This window comes from Eleutherodactylus coqui, chromosome 1, assembly GCF_035609145.1.
Source record: "Eleutherodactylus coqui strain aEleCoq1 chromosome 1, aEleCoq1.hap1, whole genome shotgun sequence".
Classification (NCBI taxonomy): Eukaryota; Metazoa; Chordata; class Amphibia; order Anura; family Eleutherodactylidae; genus Eleutherodactylus; species Eleutherodactylus coqui.
Genome location: NC_089837.1, coordinates 60,794,963 through 60,821,817, shown reverse-complemented (window position 1 = coordinate 60,821,817; position 26,855 = coordinate 60,794,963). Strand labels below are relative to the sequence as shown.

Below are 26,855 nucleotides of genomic sequence, written 5' to 3'. Positions count from 1 at the left end.
ATAGATAGATAGATAGACAGATAGATATGAGATAGATATATGATAGATAGATAGACAGATAGATAGATATGAGATAGATAGATAGACATGAGATAGATAGATAGATAGATAGATAGATAGATAGATAGATAGATAGATAGATAGATAGATAGATAGATAGATAGATAGATAGATTTTCTGACATTATAGGAATGAAGGAACCTGATTAGTAAAAGTGCAATAAATATTTTGGTGTTGTTAAGTTCTATGATAAGTGTCAGAGTCGTGAATGCACATTAATAGATGTTGGTGTGACCTCTCCGGTGATACTCAGCGACCTTCACTGACATTTGCCCTTGAATGAGAGTCCATGGGGGTTGAGGGAGCTTCCAGGCTTCTTGCTTCAATTCTGATGTGACTGATCTCTTTGTTTGTGTCTGAGACGCCGGTCCACAACCGTCAGCGTATGATTATTTTCTTGCCACGTCCCCATCTTGTGTGCCATCCTCTCCTCACTAATTATTTCCCCAATGACTTAAACCAGTGTGATGAATTACCGACACATTCACTTAGCGGGAGATAAACAATATTCGGCTTTTTATTCCCATCATTATGTATCTGCTGTCGTGTTTAATGCAAATAAAACAGTGACTGGACTGCCGGGAAGTATTGTCAGCTCTTCTGTTGTTGATCTTCAACTTGGATAATAGAAAAGTTTACTAAAGTTTATTAAAACTGCGGAGTTAAAAAGTTCTCTGAATGCGTCCAAGGATGCGTTGGGTGCGTCTCCTGCTCCGTCTTCCATCTCTAGGGTTAGTGGATGTTAAAGGTCTGTGCCAGGGTATAAAGTTATCTTGTCTCCACAGGATAGGGCATAGCATTATGATCGTGGGGATCTGACCACTATGGATTATATGCTGATGACCACCAATCCTGAGAACACGGGTCCAGTTGACCCCTGAGTGAATGGAGTGAAGGTCACATAGGCACGCTGCTACTGCCCCATTCATTTCGATGAGCGCCTGAGATTGCTGAAGCACTTGAACTCGATAGTCTCCATCATTGAGGGGAATGGAGTGGCAGTCTGCCTGTGCACCCTCTTCTCCATTTGGGCACTCAGGGACTGACTGGATTCCTGTTCCCGGGATCAGTGGGGGTTCTGGCAGTCAGACCCCACTGATCATAAACTCATCCCCTATCCTGTGGATAGGGGGTAACTTTACAACTTGGCACGACCCCTTTAAGATGAAGCAAATGGGCAAGTATAGGCTGCTTTGCATCTGGCTGGGAGGCATCTTGCTAGATGCAGAAATCCCCTCAGTGATGAGCACACTGGCCCAGGGACCAGCTGATTGGAGGGATCCCTGGTGACAGATCCCCGTTGATCTACTATTGATGGCTTGTTGTCAGGATAGGCCATCCGTAGTTTACAACTCCTTTCGTTTTTCTTAGGTCAGTGTCTAGTGTTCCTGTAATACCGGTTACTGAGGTCAGTGCTCACGTTCCGTCCTGGAGAAGTATTACGGATGTGTGATAGACAATTGGCGCAGATAATGGCTCCCTCTGTTTTGGTCATACAATGCTTTAACCCGATGTGTTTTATATTCAAGGGCTTTTTTGGCTTTTGTAAATGGAATTGGCAGATGAGGGGTAAATACCGGGCCAGGGTCGCCTTACAATGGCTGTTTCATCTCCTGCCTGGAAACACAGTGGAAGAAATATCTCCCCAGCATCTGTTATATCAACTTTTTAGCTATTTTTGTAGCGGTGTTGGACGGTTCTGCTCTTCTCTATTGTTTCCAGGAGTGGATACAGATTTATGTCCATAATGAACTTTGGAGCCACTGCGGACACCTGATGTCCTCTTGTGTCACAGAAGCCCTACTGACTGTATATATATATATATATATATATATATATATATATATTCTATAGGAGGATATACCAACCTACTGGGGAGCCGAGCATTGGAATGCAAACAGCAGTGCAAACTACATTGTATTTCATGCGATTATCTGCGCTTAAGCCTGAATATATCCCAAATTCTGTTCTTATAGACTGGATGGCCACTTTATTAGAGACCCCGGCCCTTTCATGATTGGAGCTTCTCCGTATGGAAATTAGACCCCATAGTGCAGCATAAAATCACGTAACAAGTTTTCCGCGGATCAGTTTCAGTGTCAACTGAGCAACTTCCGACAAGGATGGGTCATCAAGGCTAGACTAGCGGTGCCAGGAGTTCACTGCCACTTGTAGGGTTTTCTCGTGCAGCGATGTGGGGAGTATACCAATAGTGGTGTGATCGAGAAAAAACACATCCAGCGAACGGGGGTGCTGCGGATGTAAAGATTTCATTAGCGAAAGGGGTCAGGGAAGGATGTCAGGGATCCTTCTGATAAACAGACGGTGCATAGTCAAATGCAGCTGAGTACAACGCTGACGCTGGGTCAGATTCTGCGGAAGGCTCACAGCGAATCCTGCCGGTGACCCTGTGCACACAAAAAATACGTAAAAGTTAAGTCCGCGCGGACGCTGATCGCAGAATCCGCAATTCAAATCCGGTCGTGTGAGCCCAGCCTATCATGTATGGATGCACGACTCACCATTCCTTGGCATGGGTGGGCTATTACAGCAGCAGACAACCAGCTCCTGCGCCATTGCTGGCTTGTTCACACAGGCGTATGCTGGTTTCGGTCGTGTAATATGCGGTGTTTTCATTCGTGCAAAAAACCCCAAAAGAGGCCAATTGTTAAGATGCGCAAATACCAAGGCTTTCTGCATATTCGCTGCGTATTTAAGCAGGTCATTTGACTTAAAGGGGTTGTCCCGCGCGAAACGTTTTTTTTTTTTTCAATAGCCCCCCCGTTCGGCGCGAGACAAACCCGATGCAGGGGTTTAAAAAAAAAAAAAACGGGTAGTACTTACCCGAATCCCCGCGCTCCGGTGACTTCTTACTTACCTTGTGAAGATGGCCGCCGGGATCTTCACCCTCGGTGGACCGCAGGTCTTCTGTGCGGTCCATTGCCGATTCCAGCCTCCTGATTGGCTGGAATCGGCACACGTGACGGGGCGGAGCTACGAGGAGCCGCTCTCTGGCATGAGCGGCCCCATTCAGAAGGGAGAAGACCGGACTGCGCAAGCGCGTCTAATCGGGCGATTAGACGCTGAAAATTAGACGGCACCATGGAGACGAGGACGCCAGCAACGGAACAGGTAAGTGAATAACTTCTGTATGGCCAATATTTAATGCACGATGTATATTACAAAGTGCATTAATATGGCCATACAGAAGTGCTTAACCCCACTTGCTTTCGCGGGACAACCCCTTTAAGGGACCTATTTAATACTCACCAAAATAGGACATGCCGTGTATTTCTTCATGTGACCCAAAGTCATTTGCCCCACGAGATGGGGGTCTCTAATAAAGTGTCCATTCAGCGTGGATACAGTAAATCGTGGCTGGAGCTCCACTTCTCTCATTCTGAGCCCTAAATGGGTTCTGCACGCCAGACAGATTGTTGTTAATAATAGATGGAATTACAATATAAGCGATTTTTTTTCTGTTCGTATTACTTTCAATTCAATAGAAAAATCTAAGACGGCGGCTCCGCCAATAGACGCGCCGATCCCATCTAGTGAGTAAAGCCGGCAGCTACATAGCGGATTCTCATGTTCTACAGATCTTATCGTCGCGCTCGCTTCATATATATCTATATAAGAGCACAAATAATCCCAACATAAAGCTGCGGCAGAGAGCAGACGGAGAGCGGCCTTTGTTCCACCAGGAAAATGATTACTTAAAGAGATATTCCATCAAATATCCTCGCAGGGCATTCTAATGCCGATCCGACGTCTGAAGATGCCGCGATAGGAGACGGGGAAGATTGTTCTCTCCTCGCTTTATTGATACTGCTGCGTTGCGCACAATTCATTGCCAGCGAGTGATATGAGACACTCGCTAACGGATGTTCTTCCCTACGTACCGGAACTCATGGAGATCTTCCATCTGGACATCACCGGTGGAAGACAGCGGTAGGAAAGTGGATGAGATCTTACCCCATTAATGCTCCATGATGTACAGTTAGGCCATGGAGGTTTGTATGGAGTGGGATCAAGGGTTGATCCTAATCCATACAATGCAGCGGTAGGCGTTTTTTTACACCCGCCTACAACAACCGCGATCAGCACCCTTTAGCCCCTTGCAATCCAATTTTGGATTCAGGGTTTCCTAGGGGGCTTTCTCTTTCTGCCGTTATGCAATGGTGCCATCTGCTGGCTAGAGCCAGTACTGCAGCATGTGACATGCTGGAGAGGCGCCCAACAGCAGAGCAGCCAGTAATGTACAGTAAGAATACCCTGACGGATGTCTTCCGACATCGGAGCTGTACAGCCTTCAATCAGAATGTCTGAAGACGTCAGACAGTGGATTGGAAAGAATTAAATGCCTAGATTGGAGGAGTTCTTGGGACTGGCAGCCAGGGACCTTCTGAAGACTCTCAAGGCTGTCAGTGTAGATTGCCTATGAAGCTGTGGCATGGCCTAACAGACTGCTTGTCGGATTGTAGTATAATGTAATACTATGGTATTACGTCATACTGCAGGAGTGATCAAATTATCACAAGTTCAAGTCCCTTATGGGGATTGAAAAATTAGAAAAAAAGTTTCATTCATTATTTAAAAAAATAAAGGTTAATAAAAGTTTTTTTTCTTTTTAAACTTCACTCATAATTATAATTAAAAAATCAAAATAAAAATATATATTTGCTAGTGCTGCATCTGTAAAAAGCCAGATTCATCAAAGCAACGCATTATGCGTCCTACATGGTGAAAGTTGTCAGAAAAAATAAATAAGTACCAAAACATTGTGCTTTTTGACTGATAACAGAGGACAATAGCTTTTACGTTTTTAGCACCTCTGAAACTTTTTACATTTATTCTTCTCCTGTTCATTCATTCATTCAGTGATAGTAAGCGAGCCTCATCCATGTTATCTGATTAAATCATATCACTGTTTATCTTTCAGACTCCTGTCTTATCCAAGGCTGAGAAACAGTCACAAGGACAATTGCTTGCAACCAGTGTCAGGTGGGGTCAGACTCCTATCAACCAATCCACTCCGTGGGATACTGAGGAGCCTCCATCCAAGCAAATGAGGAAAGGTGAAAACCCAGGTAAGCATGTATCAGTGCTGAAAAAGGCGGAGCCGTGAAATGCAGAATATGTTGGTTTGTAGAAACTGTCAGCAAGATGCTTTTGACCGATCTATTACTCTTATTATGTGCATATTTTTTATTTTGAACATTATAGAGGAATATGCGTTGTTTTCCATAAACAGCGCCACTTTTGTTCATAGGTCACTTCTGGTATTGCAGCATTTACTTAAATTCAGAGCCTTAGGCCTTAGTCAGACAGGCGTTTTTTCGCCCGATTTGCGCATGAGCATGCGTCTGGCGATTATTTAAAACCATTGCTTTGCAATGGTATCGGACACATGAGTGCTGTTTTTGCGCTCGTCCGATAAATTATAGAACAGAAATCGCAGATCGCACCTATCTGCGATCTGCGATTCCTGTTCTCTTCTCTATATGCGCTCAATGGGGCCGGCGGCAGCAGCGCCGACCCCATTGAGAACATATAGAAGACAAATCATTCTTCTCTGCCACAGCTGTAACAGCTGTGGCAGAGAAGAACGATGTTTGCCCACTGAAAGCAATGGGCTGCCGGCGATCGCGGGATGAATTGTCGGGAAGGGCTTAAATATATAAGCCCTTCCCTGTAATTCATCCAGAAATGTGTTAAAATAAAAAATATATATATACTCACCTTGTCCCGGCAGCCGGAGTTCAGCACGGCCGGCCTGCAGTGGGTGTGAAGGGGGTGTGAGTGAGACCTGCCTCTGATTGGCTCAGCGCTGAACTCCGGCTGCCGGGACAAGGTGAGTATATATATTTTTTTTATTTTAACACATTTTTGGATGAATTGCAGGGAAGGGCTTATATATTTAACCCCTTTCCGACAATTCATCCCGCGCTCGCCCGCAGCGCATTGCTTTCAATGGAGCCGGCTGTATTGCCGGCTCCATTGAATGCAATGCGCTGGACAGCTCCGGCCCGTTTCTAATGAAACGCGGCTAGGAGCAGATTTTCGGGCGATTTTCGGGCCCCGGTCACGCGATTTGCGGATGCGCATCCGTCATGCGATCCGCAAATCGCGCGAAAAAACGCCCGTCTGACTAAGGCCTCAAAGCGTAACTGCAGTCTCAGATGACTTTTCAGAATAAGCTGCTGTGTGTATGAGAAATAACACTATGTCTGCCTATTAGTTGACTTGTATATAGATAGCATGTATTACCAGTTTTCCCCTCTGCAGGTTGCATCTCTAATTCTCACCTGTCCCTGAGCCGGTGGGTGTAGACTAACTGCTATGATGGATCTACACACAGCACACATAGGGAGCCGGATATCTTTTCCATTTCGCTCATAAGAAAGAGCAGTATGGAGGACAATACACAGCAGTCCTGAGCAGTGTAGATGTGATTCCAATAGCTGTGAGACCTTAATCATTTATTATTAGCTGCAGCAGTGTTTGAGAGTCTCTCTGATTCTCTGTCGCTCTGCAGCAAACTCCTCCTTTCTTCTCTAGAGACTTCTATAGGCAGCAGTAAGCACCCCCCCCCCCCCCACACACACACACACACACACACTTCCTTTTATCCATATGCGCCCTGCAATCCAAAACTATACATGTTATATATCAATACTTCGGAAACAAAATGAGGAACTCATTCCTGTGCTATATTTTAGCGTAAATATACAAATTTTAAAAATAAACAATTATAAATTATTTTAAACCTTTTTTTTTCTTCTTCCCTGTAATAAAACTAAAAACAGAAAACAGAAAAGTCAGTGAAAAAGATATTAAAATTAGCCCTATATGTCTTTACTTTATGGAATCTCCACTTAAGCTATTATTTAACAGTATAAGGGATCGTTCACTCGAGCGCTGTTTTAGCACAGTATAGGGGCGCAAAGAAAGCACGCCTACACTGCCCCAAAAATCGCATGAATGGGCAATGTGTCATACGCAGAAGACCCGAGCTTCATGAGCATGAAAATCGCCCATTCACTGAAGCAGCTGCGCTCGGAAAAGCGTAGCTGCTCCAGGAGGAGAGAGAAGAAGCAGCGCTAGAGGGGCGGGGAAACCCTTAGGAGAGCCCTGTAATCTTGCCCCCTCTCCCTCCCCACTATGAGGAAATCCCTTAGGATTCCCATGATGGGGGAAGAGCTGGAGAGAATCGCCCAGCAGTGGGGTTAGAGGAAGTCACTGCTACCTACAGCGGGACATTTAAAGCTTACAGCCCAGAAGCACTTTTTAAATGTCCAGCTGTAAATTCCTGTTAGTCCCCGCAGTGATTAGGATCACCCTTGGGGAGTCCCCTCATCCCCGCGGGGACTAACAGGAGTTTACAGCTGGACATTTAAAATGCACTTCTGGGCTGTAAGTTTTTAACGTCCTGCTGTAATCCTCCTAATGACTTGTAATCTTCTTTTCCTGCACAGGAGTTTCCATAAACTCCTGCTCCCATAGGAGTCAATAGAATCTCCTGCGCAGTGCACCAAAGATAGGTCAGGTCCTATCTTTACTCGCACCCCAGACCTTAAATGTGGGCATTGCAGTCACGCATGTCCTATATTTTGGCAAGTGCAAGGATTTTGCAATTCTAAAATTTCTTCATGTGAACGCTTCTATGGGAAACCATGTGATGTGCGCGGACAGCACTCGTGTGAACGAGCCTAGAAGGCATAACAACTAGGACTTCTACACTTCTGAACCACAACTATCAGTCTCTTTATAAACTTTCATGCTCCACTTGCAGCTGTGAAAATTCCAATGATAATGTTATACAGTATTATGAAATTGCTATTTAAAGTGAATGTGCCATCAGGAAATAACTTTTTTTGTTAAACATATTTTTTCAGAATTTTTGCAGATTTTTTAAATTTTCGGTCACAATCTGTAATTTGAAAAAATCCTAAGGCCTCATGTCCACTTGTAAATTATTATTTCAAATCCGCAGCGTTTTTTCTGCACGCAGTTGCATTAGACACCCGCAGGTAGTTAAATACCTGCGGATGTCATTTTTCCCTGCAGACGCGGATCCGCGTGCAGGAAAAAATCCGGACCATGCTCCATTTGGTGGAATATACTCACCTGCTGCGAGCCGTGCGTGTCTTCCCTTCTTTCCGGCCGGATCTTCTTGCTTCGGCCCGGCGGATGTGCCCGGCATATGCACATCCGCATATGCACATCCGCCGGGCCAAAGAAAGAAGATCCGGCCGGGAAGAAGGGAAGACACGCACGGCCCGCTGCAGGTGAGTATATTCTATTTTCAGCCCTCATGTCCGCGGGGCAGGAGGGACCCGCTACGGATTCTCCATGGAGAATCCGTAGCGGGCCTGATTTTCCCCGTGGACATGAGGCCTAAATCCTGCATTTTTCACACTGAGCACAGAGCCCAAGGCTTCATGTCCACTAGCAAAATTGAATTGCGGATTCCGCGGGTGAAATTTTGCCCATAGGAATATCATTGGCCATCTGCGGTCAATTAAATTGAATTTTGCACCCGCAAATGACATTTTAATCAATTTGCGTTTTTCACGCGCGGAAAGAAACCCGCAGCATGCTCCATTTTAGTGCGGATTTCGCGCGGATCGGCCACATTGCTATCTATAGACGGGGAATCCGCATGCAAGAAAAAATACTATTTAAAGCAAATCCGTGCAAAATCTGCATTTTTCTAGTGATCTGCGGAGAAAACCTTTCAGCAGTCATCTCACTAACATCACAGGCAGGATTACACTGAGAGGTGACTCCTATATGTAGATAACACAGGACCCACCATTCACAATAGGTATAAGCTGTGACCATCTACTTCCCCTCCTTGCATAATAACCTCGGCATGGGTCTAAGTACATGCCTAGAACAGTCTCCCATACAACTCACTGTGTCCCCTCCTGTCCTTTGTGTGAATGGCCCATGAAGCTGCTGCAAAACATCTCTCTAAATGCTCTAAATGTAGCTCAGGAAAGATGGCCCCCCCCCATAGTCATGTATAGACAACAGAATAAAAAAATTCTACTATTAGAAAATGAGAACAGATTCGAAAAATAGAAAACGTCTCTCTAACTGGTGTTTATTAGTAAAAAATAAAATGATAGGTGATACATTCCCTTTAAGCAATGATCAAATACAATATTGCATTACAGGTTGGGCATCCAGAACTCTGTAATTCTAAACTGATGCCAACAGTCTCTTTATAAACCTCTCTGCTCTAACTGTAAATGTAGAACCTCTAATAATAATATTACCTTATGGAATTGATACTTAGTTATCATTTCATACAATAGACATGCCACAACAGCTGGCCGAGTCCTGAACCACAACTTAGTCTGTTTCTAAACTTTCATGCTATATTTGCAACTGTAACAACCCCAATTCTAACATTACATTATGGAACGTCTATTTGAAGGCTACGGACACTTTTCTACTCTTCAATCAATGTACTTTTGGAAATGTAGACTTTTTGTAATTGGTTTTCATTAAACATTTCTGATTGTTTGCTTTCTATGCTTGTATTGCTATTCAAGTCACTGCAGACGGGTGGACTGAAAGCTTAGCAAATTCTGTAAACCGACAGCTTCTCTCCTAGTCAGCTCCCCTGTTATGAATGCGCATTCACTGTCTTATCACTGAGCTATTACAGAGGGCTATATGACAGTGCTGGGGGATGATGGGGGAGTTCAGGAGGGCAAAGAGCATGGAAAGCTACTATTACAGAGGGCTGTATGACAGTGCTGGGGGATGATGGGGGAGTTCAGGGGGGCAAAGAGCATGGAAAGCTACTATTACAGAGGGCTGTATGACAGTGCAGGGGGATGATGGGGGAGTTCAGGGGGGCAAAGAGCATGGAAAGCTACTATTACTGAGGGCTGTATGACAGTGCTGGGGGATGGTGGAGGAGGTCAGGGGGGCAGAGAGCATGGAAAGCTACTATTACTGAGGGCTATATGACAGTGCTGGGGGATGATGGAGGAGTTCAGGGGGGGCAGAGAGCATGGAAAGCTACTATTACTGAGGGCTATATGACAGTGCTGGGGGATGATGGAGGAGTTCAGGGGGGCAAAGAGCATGGAAAGCTACTATTACTGAGGGCTATATGACAGTGCTGGGGATGGTGGAGGAGTTCAGGGGGGCAGAGAGCAGAGAAAGCTACTATTACAGAGGGCTGTATGACAGTGCTGGGAGATGATGGGGGAGTTCAGGGGGGCAAAGAGCATGGAAAGCTACTATTACTGAGGGCTATATGACAGTGCTGGGGGATGATGGAGGAGTTCAGGGGGGCAAAGAGCATGGAAAGCTACTATTACTGAGGGCTATATGACAGTTCTGGGGATGGTGGAGGAGTTCAGGGGGGCAGAGAGCAGGGAAAGCTACTATTACAGAGGGCTGTATGACAGTGCTGGGGGATGGTGGAGGAGTTCAGGGGGGCAAAGAGCATGGAAAGCTACTATTACTGAGGGCTATATGACAGTGCTGGGGGATGGTGGAGGAGTTCAGGGGGGCAGAGAGCATGGAAAGCTACTATTACTGAGGGCTATATGACAGTGCTGGGGGATGATGGAGGAGTTCAGGGGGGCAGAAAGCAGGGAAAGCTACTATTACAGAGGGCTGTATGACAGTGCTGGGGGATGGTGGAGGAGTTCAGGGGGGCAGAGAGCATGGAAAGCTACTATTACTGAGTCTGAGGGCTATATGACAGTGCTGGGGGATGGTGGAGGAGTTCAGGGGGGCAAAGAGCATGGAAAGCTACTATTACTGAGGGCTATATGACAGTGCTGGGGGATGTTGGGGGAGTTCAGGGGGGGGGCAGAGAGCATGGAAAGCTACTATTACTGAGGGCTGTATGACAGTGCTGGGGGATGGTGGAGGAGTTCAGGGGGGCAGAGAGCAGGGAAAGCTACTATTACAGAGGGCTGTATGACAGTGCTGGGGGATGGTGGGGGAGTTCAGGGGGGACAGAGAGCATGAAAAGCTACTATTACTGAGGGCTATATGACAGTGCAGAATGATGGTGGAGAAGATCAGAAGGGACAAAGAGCAGGGAAGACTACTATCGCAGAGAGCCGTAATTCACTCTGTGTGAATACTCTGCTCTTAACAGCAAGGGGAAATTGGGTTAACAGCTACTCAGAGAGAGAGGATGGAGAGATAGCTGTGTAGCATTGAATGGGCGTGGTTATGTTACACAGCCTCCAAACTAGGGGAGGAAGAACTGATCCTGTGTGCATTCGTGAGATAGACTAGCTGACCAGTACTGGGAACACTGTCAAGCCAGAAACTTGAATATAGGTGCACTTGCAAACCAAGTATGAGGCTTTTTAAATGCAGGATAAGGAAAACTCAATGCAAAAAAAGTGTTTCTTTTGTTCTGCAGGGAATTAATAAGATATGTGTGTATTGATTTTCATGCACGTAGGTTTTTATAGCCTTTAAGCAGTAATACAATATTGCATTTTAGTTAAGACTTTAAAACCTCTCCAATTCTAATCTTTATAAGCATCTCTGCAACTGTAACAGTTTCAATGATCAGATTATATTAGGGAATTACTGGTCGTGCAGTTGACTTATTCTATCCTTATCGAGTCTCTGCAGGCGGAGCTTCCCTTTATATTCTATGTGCTAAAAGTGTCATTATGTCTCTGTGCTGAATTCCATGGCATAGAAGAGCGATGTACACATCATATCCAGTATATAATTATATAGCTAGTCATTATGATAATTGGTGCATTATTAATGAGCACTTCAATGCTGCCTGTAGCAGAGGCTTTCCCCGAAATAGCAGCTCGGTGATGATGAGTGACATGACCAGGAGCTGGGGGTGGGGGACAGGGTACTATGTGTTCCTATGCTGGATTTCAGGAGATATGTGTTTGTAGAATACATCAAGTCCTAGGACATAAATCCCGAGTAATGAGCAGGGAGCGGGCTGCTATTGCAGATTCCCTCTTGCAGGGACCTGGCTTTGTGTCATTATGTTGTGTCATTCTGCTGTCACCATGCAGACACTTCATCTTGGAGAAAATCCCATTCTCATGTTTTCTCTTGCAATTTGATTCTTTTTTCTAATTAAAGCTCAGTGTACTGTCAGATAAGTCAGAAATCTCCTGGACTACATACAACACCTACAGCTCTATCTCCCGCTACACTGAATCTTATTGTATGGGAGCCACATTTACTTCATGTAAAAAAAAATGTCCATAGTATGACATACATAATGTAAGGGAAAATGCTTAAATAGCAAAAAACCCCAACCACACACCCCTCCCAAAAAAGAGCAATATTTGATACTGGAAATACATGGTTGAACCAATATGGTTGCATTCACAGCTCTAGGAATTTACTATTGATGTCCTATCATCACTATAGGTCATATATACTTAATTGATAGGTAGGATCTGAAGCTGATTCTCCAGCCTACTGTCAGTGCAGCTGAACCAGACGTCGACATTGGGGTCGGAGCCAGAAGTGCAATAGGAGATTTAGTGCATTACTAAATATCCACAGTGGCCCTTTAACCTCACTATTCTAACATGAATCAATAATAGGTGAGAAAAAAACATAATTTAAAGGGATTGTCCGATATTAGAAAAAGGTCAAAGTAATTTTTTCCCTGAAACAGCTCTACTCTCAACCATGGCTGTATAACACCTTATTCAAGTAAATGGGGCTGAGCTGCAATAACTAACACAGCCCACGGTGCTGTTTCAGGATAGAAAGGAGACCCTATTTTCTAATCTTGGTCAACACCTTTAGGCTGGATTCACACGAACGTATATTGGCTCGGTTTTCAGGCCGAGCCGATATACGGTGTCCTCATCTGCAGGGGGGAGGATGGAAGAGCCAAGAGCAGGAACTGAGCTCCTGCCCCCTCTCTGCCTCCTCTCCACCCCCTCTCCGCCCCTCTGCACTATTTGCAATGAAAGGAGGCAGGGCGGGGTGGGGCTAAGTTCCGATAATTAGCCCCGCCCCACCTCTCCTCATTGCAAATAAAGCAGAGGGGCTGAGAGGAGGCAGAGAGGGGGCGGGAGCTCAGAGCACTGCTCCTGGCTCTTCCAAGCTACCCCCTGCAGAGAGAGACGAAGTATATCATCATATTCTGATGAAATTGCACCACTAACCCTTTCCAATCCAATTTCCCTGCCACCCACGCACTCCCCAGGCTCTTATTTATTTTCAGTGGGATAGCACTTTGTGGATTCCTTGGAGTTACTCAATAGATACACATATAAATGACTCGTATTGATGATTTTATGAGCAATTTTTTTTGTAAATGAACCCTCTCCAATCCGGTTTCGGCCGTTGTCCAACATTAAGATTTCCCCACATAACTCCGACATCGGAGCTCTGTCCTGTATACTGTAACATACATATGCAGAACATCCTCCTACATCAGACTACTGTCCTGCATAATTTTAGAAATATGTGTTGACCCTCGTCCAACATCGAGCTATGCAGGGAAATCTTAATGCCGGTCCAGGACCAACATTGGATTAGAAAGGGTTAAATAATGTTAACCATGACCCCCTTTCCATTTAAGTTTCTTGAGCTAAATCCAAGATGGCTGCCACCAAGTTGGCCAAGGGGCACTACTGTAGTACTTAAAAGTTTTCTCCTCACTCATCAAAGTGTTCTACAAAGTTTCTTACTTGTATCTCTGAAGAAATTCCAGTTGGCCCTGACTTTTGAATCAACCTTTACAATACTGCCACTGCCATACACTGAAGAAATAATTTTCTGCACAGTACCTTAGTAAATACTACCATACAGGGCTCAAATAATGCCAACATACAGTGACCAAATAATAGCTCCGTACATAAAGTTAACTAATAACGATGCTATACAAGGCTTCCACTGCCATTCCCCGCAGAAATAATATTCTATACAGTGGCTAAGTAACAGTACCCCATAATGCCACCATACTGAGCTTAAATAATACCCCCGTACAGTGACCAATTACCAGCTCCATAAATAATCTAGTAATAGTGCTATATAATTAATATTAAGGTACACGGTGGCTGCAAGTATTCCTGCGTCACCCACATCAGTGTGGAACTACATGGGTCACGCATCTCTGATCCCTTGGTGGCTCCTTTTGGAATTCTGTTTCCCTTCTCTTTAATCCCAAATGAATCTGTTGCGGCCCCCATTGACAGGAGTGGGATTTATCTGGCTTCGATCAGGCTATCCAAAATTAACACTGTGCTGTTTTGTCTGGGACTTACGGATGGATCCGCACCAAGTGGAGCCTCCAACGCTTGAGTTAGTTTTTTCTTTTTGTGACTTCGGCAAAAGCTACATTGTCTTTTTGTAAAAAAAAATGTACCTGAATTATAAAATTGACCATAATCCCTAATGCATTTTACTTTTTTTCCAGCTACCCCACCGTGGGCAACGACCGTCTCTGCAGCAACCCAGGCGTCTCTTATAGCTCATACCTATGGAATGACCCAGCCTCCTATATACAGCCAAGCAGCCAACGTGCAAGCTCCCATCATAGGCGTCACCCCTACCATCCCCACTCACGTTGCCCCACAGTTACCACTAATGACAGCTCACTACCAACTCCAACAGCACCAGCAACCTGCACAACCTCTGAGCAACATGATGGTGAACCTACAGAGCCAAACGATGTACAGACACAGTCAACCTATAGCTATGTCCTCCTTGACCGGCGTCGGTCAAGTGCCTCATCCTGGCCATACGGCGATAGGCAACGGTCACATGACTTGTCCCATCCTTCCTCCACCACCACCTGCCGTACCTTCTGCAGCGCTTCCTAACAATGTGCCAGCTACAAATGGCCAGACCCCTCCGCAGCTGCCTCACAGCCAGACTTTGACCGCCGAAAACCCAAATGGCGTTCAGATGTTACGAACGATTGGAATGGGAAAGTATGAATTCACAGATCCTTGGTATCCTAAAGGTAAGCCATCTTTCTTCTCTTTTCTTCCTATTGATCTAATCCTGGTTGAACACCGTATGATGTATGATTGACACCAAGTTACAGGCTCAACTGAAGGTCACGGAAGAAGATCTTTCATCCCCGATGTGTGTAAGCTAGGAGTCCTCCGTCACTTTTTTTCTTCCGTGGCCTTGCAGAAGTGGTTATGAATTAAATATGAACACATACAAAAAAAAAAAGAGAGAAAGCAATTCTCCAGACGTAAAACAAAACACGAATTTCTTCTCATTTCCCGGTGACACCTACTGAGTTTGCCAGAAAATGGTTGAGTCGAATTCCTGCAGTCTGATTTATAGAGCAGGAGCTGACGGGCCCTCTCTGAGTATCCCGCTGAAATGCATCAGTTTGCGGTTGAGAAGCAAGGCCCCGTTTTTTTTTTTTGTTTTCATCTAAAGTGATCCTCGGGTCCCAGAGCTCCGGCCTTTTTAAATAATGTATGATCTGCAAACGTGCCTTTTCCAGAACAAGCAGCGAAACAAGGAGGGCTGGAGGCTCACCGGGATGTTAACGAGTCCGCAGTCCAGATCCATAATATAAAAGTCTCTTTATTTTTCACCTGACTCAACAGAATCTCCGAGAATTAAATTTGCTCTAACGAGAGCCTCATCTGCTCTTGATTTATGACCCATCCCCCCTACCGCCGTCTCTATGGGTAACACGCTAAGACAACAGATAAGATGCCTGGGATTGTATATCAGCTTTTATTTTCACCGCATGATAGTCCTTTTGAGGGATGCCTATAAAGGCGCTTCACCGGGGGGATCATATATTTATGGCTGTGAGGGTACAACGTTGCATCGGAGAACTGTAAGCAAAAGCAAAATTTACGAGGAAGGGTGGAAGTAAAACCAAAAAGCAATGTCAACAGAAGTCTTTGTAAATCTAGATCTGCGATACATAGGAGCTGGGTGGTCCAGACTACCGGATATGTAACTAGTAATCATGGCACCCAATAGTGCAAAATTAAATGGGGCGCCACTATCCCATGAGCAGTACTGGCAAGTCGCAATAGATTTACCCCTGGCTTGTTCTTTATTAAAGGGGTTGTACGGTTACCGGAAAACATTCCTCGATAGCTGCAGCTGCGTTAACCTAATAAAGAGAGGTGTACTTACCTGTCTTCTGCCACCAGCACTGCAGCCCCGTCATGGTCCCGGTGTTTGTTGTTGTAGATGATGTCACCCAAAGTCAGGTGACCATTGATGCCAATCAGAGGCTAGCATTCTGGGTGTCATGATGTCAAAAGTTCAGAACAGTGATTGGCTGTAGTGGTCCGGTGACTTCCTGTGAAATCATCTTCCACAACAAATACCGGGAGGACGGTAAGGCTACAATCCCCATGGCCCAAGATGGGTAAGTACAGCTCTTTTTGTTATTTTAACACAGTTGCAGCTATCGGGGAAATGTTGATCGGTAACCAGACAATCCGTTTAAGCAGATGAGGCTACCGATTTTTTGTGTGCCTGTTTTAAAAGGGGTTGTCCAGTGTCTACCACTCTAATTCCCCACCAATCAAGTGCATATAATCCGTTGGACCCTACTTGTTTACAAGTTGCCAGCACATGATCACTACAGCCAATCAGTGGCCTGAGGGGTCATGTGACGTATTATCGGCATCATTACTCAGTACTGAGCTTTGTGCCCCTTCAAAGGTGACCTATTAGGTCAGCGGAGCTGGCTACATAGCTTTGCAGCTGTGGCCCCGCTGACTCCAGTGATGTCTTTCTTTTAGTTTTACTCACCCTTGTTGACCCATTTGGGCTACTCTTAGCTTCAGCTCCCAGAGCTGGGAATGTGTCAAGTGGGTAGTCCCAACCACTTACTGTCAATCAAGTCTGACATCACCCATAGACACTGAGCTGTGGGGACCATTCACAGCACTGGGAGAGTAATCTAAGAAGAGCCCATACAGGACAAAGCGGATGAGTATAAACTAGGCCATCTGATTTAGTTAGTATCACTAAGGGCCAGTTGCACCAACCATACTGTTGATCCTGGTTTAGGTAAGTTGTGATCATCTGTTGAACTTGGTTTACGAAAAATGTGTTGCACCAACGTTTTTTGATCTAAGATTTGCAAAACCAAGTTCCCTTGATCTGCAAGCAAAGGCTTAACATAGAAATAATCTATCAGTGATTGGTGACTGTAGCCAGGTGATCTTCCCAGCTTTCATAGCGATCTTTCCACTATTCATAGTAATAGTAAAAACAAGGCCGCTACCACCAGCAAACGTAAGTGCAATATTACTACGCATGAAAAGCCTATCAGGCTAGCCCGCCATCTTGGATTTTGCCAGTTGAACTTAGATCAACTGATTTGATCTGCCAAAATTGGAGGATCAAATTAATCCAAGATTTGAACCTCGATCACAAGCTGAAACGCTTTGGTGAAATGTATTTCTATTTGGTCGGAGATCACCTCTTGTTGATCACAGATCAAAAGGTTGGTGCAACCTTCCCTAAATCGATGATATACAATTGTTTTTTTTCTCCTATGGAGAAACTTCAAAAATGGACCGATTGGGGTTCTGTTAGGACAGGCTTTTTCTAAATGATCAACTCTACTCTATACGATGACCATGTTCTCATAGTACCTCTAGTCCAAGGCCAAATGTATCTGTGGAAGTTGCCAGAGGATAGAGGAGCTCTAGTTCACAATGACCCTTAACCCATTCCTTATGGGTATTATGAACCCATGAAAGGTTCCACTTCTTCACAGGATGGAAAGTGGGTTAACAAACGCCAACCCTCCTATTCTAGGTTGGTTTGAGGGTAAAGAAGGCATCACAAGTTGGGTCTAGTTTGGTTTTTTCTCTATGTGCACCCCCTTCTGTGCATCTTTGTGGTCCCCATGAGAGCAGTTGAGAGCCCTACGTTAAAATATCTATGTACATGCATCTACATACATGAAGTCACTTCCTTGAACACATGTTGCTTCGCGGCTGATATTTTTCCCCCACTGATTTTCAGACCAAGTTCTATCTTTGTCTACAATGAATCGCCATCCTTAAGAGTCTGCTTCTTCTGTGAAAGGACGAAGGCACGGTAGGCTCTTGAGTCCAGAATGGCATCACTCGTGTGGTACTTAGACCACTCGCACTCACTGCCATCCTTTCTTGTCTCGAGAGCTCGCCTGGCATTATAATAAGATCTTTTTGAAAAGGGCCGGAGGTTCCATCTCATTAAATCCCCGAGTCTTTCAATTTCATTGTCTGGCTTAATACACAAGACTTGGCAAAGTTCACAAGCAATTATTGTATGATGTCCAGCAAGCAGACCTATCACTGCGGAGTGGAAACAGATATTTTTAGAGTTCATTAGTGCACTTATTTAAATTCCGCATTTGTTTTCTTTAATTACAGATCTACCGGCCCTTCCAAAGGGGAACGAGTCTCATTTGCATGTGAAAATGTACTGTGCGTTCATTATTAACCTTTGCTTGCCCCCTCCCTTTCCAAGAACATGAAATTTTTTTCAAATTTTTCATTTGCAACAGGTCATGTTGTCTTCTCAGACGGGTGACAATTTCATTGCATGCAGCGTGCGGGCGGCTATACTGTTTAATTACCGTGCTATTGTAAGTACGGCCGGGAGATTGGAATTCATGTGTCGTGAAGCTTTGTTAATTATTTTGTACCGTAAGATTCGCAGCCCCCTCTGTTATCATATGTAGCGTAGAGCGAAGGGTTATATTTGGATCACGGACACGTACTATACATTGTATGGCTAAGGTACATTACATCTATACGTATTTGTTGAACCCGTATTCCAAGCCCATTTCTATCCCCCCAAAATTGGCACCCAAGCTACAGTAGGGTGACCCCTTTGTATGCTATAACATCCTGTACACCTGTCTAGGTTACTACTAAGACATACCCAATGGACAAGGGCAGAGGCGTAACTTGAAGCTCCCGGGCCCGATGCAAAACCTGTAACAGGGCCCCCAACTATAATGCTTTACTCATAGTACTGGGTTCCCTATATGGAGAAGAGAGGCCTTATGGGCCCTCTAAGGCTCCTGGGTCTGGGTGCAACCGCATCCCCTGCACCCTCTATAGTTACGCCCCTGGACAAGGGTGTACTTACTGTAGATCCAAAAGCGGCTCTGTAACACAACTCAAAATTGGCTCCGTGTAGGTCAATGTCATCATACCCTTTCATTCTGAGACAGAAGACCCCAGAGCTTGCTACCATGCCACCTTGTAGATAGAAAGTGTGGTGTTCCTACTTAACTGTTTCAATAAGGTCAGTCTGAGCTGGACCTCTTCTTCTCATGCCTGCCTCTATGGTATGTACACCCTTGCCACTGTGTAGCGGGTAGACCCCCATTCAAGGGCATACAGGCAAACCATGCAACTACTATAGGGCCCTTGGATGCATGGAGCCTAAGCTCTGATTGCACCATCCTTTTTGCTGCTGGGTAGTGCTAACATATAGAGGACCTTGCTCTAAAGAGGAACTGAATTGTTAGCAAGCAAAAAAGTATGGAATGGGAAGCAACCACCAGTACCTCCTGTCCAGGGTGGCACAACCGGACACCACAATCGAGGACCCATGTAAATGTTTGCTAGGGGGCCCATCTTTTCTATGTATGCCACTGCTCTCACTGATCAGACATGTCTAGTTGAACTGGGATAACTCTTTTTTGGTTTACACTAGAGATGAGCGAACACCAAAATGTTCGGGTGTTCGTTATTCGTAACGAACTTCCCGTGATGCTCGAGGGTTCGTTTCGAACAACGAACCCCATTGAAGTCAATGGGCGACCAGAACATTTTTGTATTTTGCCGATGCTCGCTAAGGTTTTCATGTGTGAAAATCTGGGCAATTCAGGAAAGTGATGGGAATGACACAGTGACGGATAGGGCAGGCGAGGGGCTACATGTTGGGCTGCATCCTAAGTTCACAGGTCCCACTATTAAGCCACAATAGCGGCAAGAGTGGGCCCCCCCCCCCTCCCAACAACTTTTACTTCTGAAAAGCGCTCATTAGCATGGCATACCTTTGCTAAGCACCACACTACCTCCAACAAAGCACAATCACTGCCTGCATGACACTCCACTGCCACTTCTCCTGAGTTACATGCTGCCCAACCGCACCCCCTCCCCCCCACAGCGCACACCAAAGTGTCCCTGCGCAGCCTTCAGCTGCCCTCATGCCACACCACGCTCATGTCTATTTAGAATTGCGTCTGCCATGACGAGGGACCGCAGGCATACACTGCAGAGGTTGGCACGGCTAGGCAGCGACCCTCTTTAAAAGTGGCGGAGCGATAGCCCACAATGCTGTACAGAAGCAATGAGAAATAGAATCCTGTGCCACCGCCATCTGGAGCTGCACACGTGGGCATAGCAATGGGGAACCTATGTGCCACACACTATTCATTCTGTCAAGGTGTCTGCATGCCCCAGTCAGACCGGGCTTTTTAATTCATAGACACAGGCAGGTACAACTCCCTATTGTGAAGTCCCTGTCGACCCACAGCATGGGTGGCTCCCTGGAACCCACCGGCGGTACACAAAAATATCCCATTGCATTGCCCAACACAGCTGAGGTAGTAATGTCGTGCGTAATACAGGTGGGCTTCGGCCCACACTGCATGCCCCAGTCAGACTGGGATTCTTTACAAGTGGACACATGTAGGTTTAACTCCCTGTGGACCCACTGCCTGGGTGGGTGCCAGGAAGCCACCGGCGGTACATAGAAATATCCCATTGCATTGCCCAACACAGCTGAGGTAGTAATGTCGTGCGTAATACAGGTGTGCTTCGGCCCACACTGCATGCCCCAGTCAGACTGGGATTCTTTACAAGTGGACACATGTAGGTTTAACTCCCTGTGGACCCACTGCCTGGGTGGGTGCCAGGAAGCCACCGGCGGTACATAGAAATATCCCATTGCATTGCCCAACACAGCTGAGGTAGTAATGTCGTGCGTAATACAGGTGGGCTTCGGCCCACACTGCATGCCCCGGTCAGACGGGTTCTTTAGAAGTGTACAGATGTATTAAAAACTCAGTGTGCACCTACAGCATGGGTGGCTCCCTGGAACCCACCGGCGGTACACAAAAATATCCCATTGCATTGCCCAACACAGCTGAGGTAACGTCAGCTGTAATGCAGGTGGGCTAAAAATTAATTTGATTACACTGTAGGCGAGGGCCCACACAAATTGCTGTATCAACAGTACTAATGTACATCCCAAAAATTGGCCATGGCCAGCCAAGAGGGCAGGTGAAACCCATTAATCGCTTTGGTTAATGTGGCTTAAGTGGTAACTAGGCCTGGAGGCAGCCCAGTGTAACGAAAAATTGGTTCAAGTTAAAGTTCCAATGCTTTTAAGCGCATTGAAACTTATAAAAATTGTTCTGAAAAATTATTTGAGTGAGCCTTGTGGCCCTAAGAAAAATTGCCCGTTCAGCGTGATTACGTGAGGTTTCAGGAGGTGGAGCAGGAGGAGGAGGAGGAGGAATATTAGACACAGATTGATGAAGCAGAAATGTCCCCGTTTTGGATGGTGAGAGAGAACGTAGCTTCCATCCGCGGGTGCAGCCTACGTATTGCTTACGTATCGCTGCTGTCCGCTGGTGGAGAACAGAAGTCTGGGGAAATCCAGCCTTTGTTCATCTTGATGAGTGTTAGCCTGTCGGCACTGTCGGTTGACAAGCGGCTACGCTTATCTGTGATGATTCCCCCAGCCGCACTAAACACCCTCTCCGACAACACGCTAGCCGCAGGACAAGCAAGCACCTCAAGGGCATACAGGGCTAGTTCAGGCCACGTGTCCAGCTTCGACACCCAGTAGTTGTAGGGGGCAGAGGCGTCACCAAGGATGGTCGTGCGATCCGCTACGTACTCCCTCACCATCCTTTTGCAGTGCTCCCGCCGACTCAGCCGTGACTGGGGAGCGGTGACACAGTCTTGGTGGGGAGCCATAAAGCTGGCCAGGCCCTTAAAGACTGTTGCACTGCCTGGGATGTACATGCTGCTCGATCTACGCACATCCCCTGCAACATGGCCCTCGGAACTGCGCCTTCTGCCACTAGCGCTGTCGGCTGGGAATTTTACCATCAGCTTGTCCGCAAGGGTCCTGTGGTATAGCAACACTCTCGAACCCCTTTCCTCTTCGGGAATCAGAGTGGGCAGGTTCTCCTTATACCGTGGATCGAGCAGTGTGTACACCCAGTAATCCGTCGTGGCCAGAATGCGTGCAACGCGAGGGTCACGAGAAAGGCATCCTAACATGAAGTCAGCCATGTGTGCCAGGGTACCTGTACGCAACACATGGCTGTCTTCACTAGGAAGATCACTTTCAGGATCCTCCTCCTCCTCCTCCTCCTCCTCAGGCCATACACGCTGAAAGGATGACAGGCAATCAGCCGGTGTACCGTCAGCAGCGGGCCAAGCTGTCTCTTCCCCCTCCTCCTCATCCTCCTCATGCTCCTCCTCCTCCTCCTGTACGCGCTGAGAAATAGACAGGAGGGTGCCCTGACTATCCAGCGGCATACTGTCTTCCCCCGCCCCCGTTTCCGAGCGCAAAGCAGCTGCCTTTATGGTTTGCAGGGAATTTCTCAAGATGCATAGCAGAGGAATGGTGACGCTAATGATTGTAGCATCGCCGCTCACCACCTGGGTAGACTCCTCAAAATTACCAAGGACATGGCAGATGTCTGCCAACCAGGCCCACTCTTCTGAAAGGAATTGAGGAGGCTGACTCCCACTGCGCCGCCCATGTTGGAGTTGGTATTCGACTATAGCTCTCCGTTGTTCATAGAGCCTGGCCAACATGTGGAGCGTAGAGTTCCACCGTGTGGGCACGTCGCACAGCAGTCGGTGCACTGGCAGCTTAAAGTGATGTTGCAGGGTGCGCAGGGTGGCAGCGTCCGTGTGGGACTTGCGGAAATGTGCGCAGAGCCGGCGCGCCTTTACGAGCAGGTCTGACAAGCGTGGGTAGCTTTTCAGAAACCGCTGAACCACCAAATTAAAGACGTGGGCCAGGCATGGCACGTGCGTGAGGCTGCCAAGCTGCAGAGCCGCCACCAGGTTACGGCCGTTGTCACACACGACCATGCCCGGTTGGAGGCTCAGCGGCGCAAGCCAGCGGTCGGTCTGCTGTGTCAGACCCTGCAGCAGTTCGTGGGCCGTGTGCCTCTTATCGCCTAAGCTGAGTAGTTTCAGCACGGCCTGCTGACGCTTGCCCACCGCTGTGCTGCCACACCGCGCGACACCGACTGCTGGCGACATGCTGCTGCTAACACATCTTGATTGTGAGACAGAGGAGGAGGAGGAGGAGGAGGGTGCTTTAGTGGAGGAAGCATACACCTCCGCAGATACCAGCACCGAGCTGGGGCCCGCAATTCTGGGGGTGGGTAGGACGTGAGCGGTCCCAGGCTCTGACTCTGTCCCAGCCTCCACTAAATTCACCCAATGTGCCGTCAGGGAGATGTAGTGGCCCTGCCCGCCTGTGCTTGTCCACGTGTCCGTAGTTAAGTGGACCGTGGCAGTAACCGCGTTGGTGAGGGCGCGCACAATGTTGCGGGAGACGTGGTCGTGCAGGGCTGGGACGGCACATCGGGAAAAGTAGTGGCGACTGGGAACTGAGTAGCGCGGGGCCGCCGCCTCCATGATACTTTTGAAGGACTCCGTTTCCACAACCCTATACGGCAGCATCTCAAGGCTGATGAATTTTGCGATGCGGACGGTTAACGTTTGAGCGTGCGGGTGCGTGGCGGCGTACTTGCGCTTGCGCTCGAACACTTGCGCAAGCGACGGCTGAACGGTGCGCTGAACTACACTGCTGGATGGGGCCGAGGACAGCGGAGATGAGGGTGTGGGTGCAGGCCATGAGGCGGTAGTGCCTGTGTCCTGAGAGGGGGGTTGCATCTCAGTGGCAGGTTGGGGCACAGGGGGAGAGGCAGGGGTGCAAACCGGAGACGGTGAACGGCCTTTGTCCCACCTTGCGGGGTGCTTGGCCATCATATGTCTGCGCATGGTGGTGGTGGTGAGGCTGTTGGTGTTGGCTCCCCGGCTGAGCTTTGCGCGACAAAGGTTGCACACCACTGTTCGTCGGTCGTCAGGCGTCTCTGTGAAAAACTGCCAGACCTTAGAGCACCTCGGCCTACGCAGGGTGGCATGGCGCGAGGGGGCGCTTTGGGAAACACTTGGTGGATTATTCGGTCTGGCCCTGCCTCTACCCCTGGCCACCGCACTGCCTCTTGCAACCTGCCCTGCTGATGCCCTTGACTCCCCCTCTGAAGACCTGTCCTCCTGAGTAAGCGTTGCACACCAGGTGGGGTCAGTCACCTCATCGTCCTGCTGCTCTTCCTCCGAATCCTCTGTGCGCTGCTCCCTGGGACTTACTGCCCTTACTACTACCTCACTGCAAGACAACTGTGTCTGATCGTCATCGTCCTCCTCACCCACAGAAAGTTGTTGAGACAGTTGGCGGAAGTCCCCAGCCTCTTCCCCCGGACCCCGGGAACTTTCGAATGGTTGGGCATCAGTGACGATAAACTCCTCTGGTGGGAGAGGAACCGCTGCTGCCCAATCTAAGCAGGGGCCCGAGAACAGTTCCTGGGAGTGTTCCCGCTCCTGAGCAGGTGTCATTGTAGTGGACTGAGGAGGCTGGGAGGAAGGAGGAGCAGCAGACAGAGGATTCGGATTGGCAGCAGTGGACGGCGCAGAACTGCGGGTAGACGATAGGTTGCTCGAAGCACTTTCTGCCATCCAGGACAGGACCTGCTCACACTGCTCATTTTCTAATAACCGTCTCCCGCGTGGACCCATTAATTGGGCGATGAATGTGGGGACGCCAGAAACGTGCCTCTCTCCTAATCGCGCAGCAGACAGCTGCGACACACCTGGATCAGGAGCTTGGCCTGTGCCCACACCCTCACTTGGCCCTCCGCGTCCTCGGCCACGTCCACGTCCACGTCCTCTAGGCTTACCCCTACCCCTCAGCATGCTGTATTACCAGTGATTAGATTTCCCAGGCAGGAAATAAATTGGCGCAAGACTGCAGGCCAAATATAATTTTTGCCCTTTTTGGAAAACGAAAGGCCCCACTGCCTCTAGTGAATGAATTATCTAAGTTTAATAACTGTGCTGTGTCCCTGCTTATGTGTCACAGAACGTGAGGGTAGCAGAGTTATTATAACTCTTGGAGAGCAGGTATTTTTTTTCCCAATTAAGGAAAGCAAATGGCGAACCCAGCAGTAAAGCGTAGCTGGGTGCGTATGATTTAGCAATGTTTTTCACGCAGCTCACACGTCTACACAGGCGTAAGGACGGACACAGGCTGGACAAATAGATTTGTTTTCAGTTTTTTCCCACCAACAGGCAGCACTGCGTATATTCAATGAACCTGCGAAGTTTAATAACTGCGCTGTGTCCCTGCTTATGTGTCACAGAACGTGAGGGTAGCAGAGTTATTATAACTCTTGGAGAGCAGGTATTTTTTTTTCCCAATTAAGGAAAGCAAATGGCGAACCCAGCAGTAAAGCGTAGCTGGCTGCGTATGATTTAGCAATGTTTTTCACGCAGCTCACACGTCTACACAGGCGTAAGGACGGACACAGGCTGGACAAATAGATTTGTTTTCAGTTTTTTCCCACCAACAGGCAGCACTGCGTATATTCAATGAACCTGCGAAGTTTAATAACTGCGCTGTGTCCCTGCTTATGTGTCACAGAACGTGAGGGTAGCAGAGTTATTATAACTCTTGGAGAGCAGGTATTTTTTTTCCCAATTAAGGAAAGCAAATGGCGAACCCAGCAGTAAAGCGTAGCTGGGTGCGTATGATTTAGCAATGTTTTTCACGCAGCTCACACGTCTACACAGGCGTAAGGACGGACACAGGCTGGACAAATAGATTTGTTTTCAGTTTTTTCCCACCAACAGGCAGCACTGCGTATATTCAATGAACCTGCGAAGTTTAATAACTGCGCTGTGTCCCTGCTTATGTGTCACAGAACGTGAGGGTAGCAGAGTTATTATAACTCTTGGAGAGCAGGTATTTTTTTTCCCAATTAAGGAAAGCAAATGGCGAACCCAGCAGTAAAGCGTAGCTGGGTGCGTATGATTTAGCAATGTTTTTCACGCAGCTCACACGTCTACACAGGCGTAAGGACGGACACAGGCTGGACAAATAGATTTGTTTTCAGTTTTTTCCCACCAACAGGCAGCACTGCGTATATTCTATGAACCTGCGAAGTTTAATAACTGCGCTGTGTCCCTGCTTATGTGTCACAGAACGTGAGGGTAGCAGAGTTATTATAACTCTTGGAGAGCAGGTATTTTTTTTTCCCAATTAAGGAAAGCAAATGGCGAACCCAGCAGTAAAGCGTAGCTGGCTGCGTATGATTTAGCAATGTTTTTCACGCAGCTCACACGTCTACACAGGCGTAAGGACGGACACAGGCTGGACAAATAGATTTGTTTTCAGTTTTTTCCCACCAACAGGCAGCACTGCGTATATTCAATGAACCTGCGAAGTTTAATAACTGCGCTGTGTCCCTGCTTATGTGTCACAGAACGTGAGGGTAGCAGAGTTATTATAACTCTTGGAGAGCAGGTATTTTTTTTTCCCAATTAAGGAAAGCAAATGGCGAACCCAGCAGTAAAGCGTAGCTGGCTGCGTATGATTTAGCAATGTTTTTCACGCAGCTCACACGTCTCCACAGGCGTAAGGACGGACACAGGCTGGACAAATAGATTTGTTTTCAGTTTTTTCCCACCAACAGGCAGCACTGCGTATATTCTATGAATAATAACTGTGTTGTGGCCCTGCCTATACAA

General features: G+C 47.1%; 1 protein-coding gene across 1 annotated transcript in view; it reads left to right on the top strand.

Moving 5' to 3' along the window:
- The window catches only part of KLHL29 (kelch like family member 29), an 853,771-nt gene that overhangs the window by 569,859 nt on the left and 257,057 nt on the right, over window positions 1-26,855 (top strand). The window contains exons 5-6 of the mRNA XM_066589171.1: window positions 5,003-5,150; window positions 14,474-15,022. Of these exons, the coding sequence (XP_066445268.1) occupies window positions 5,003-5,150; window positions 14,474-15,022 (697 nt within the window). The remainder of the gene's footprint in view (window positions 1-5,002; window positions 5,151-14,473; window positions 15,023-26,855) is intronic.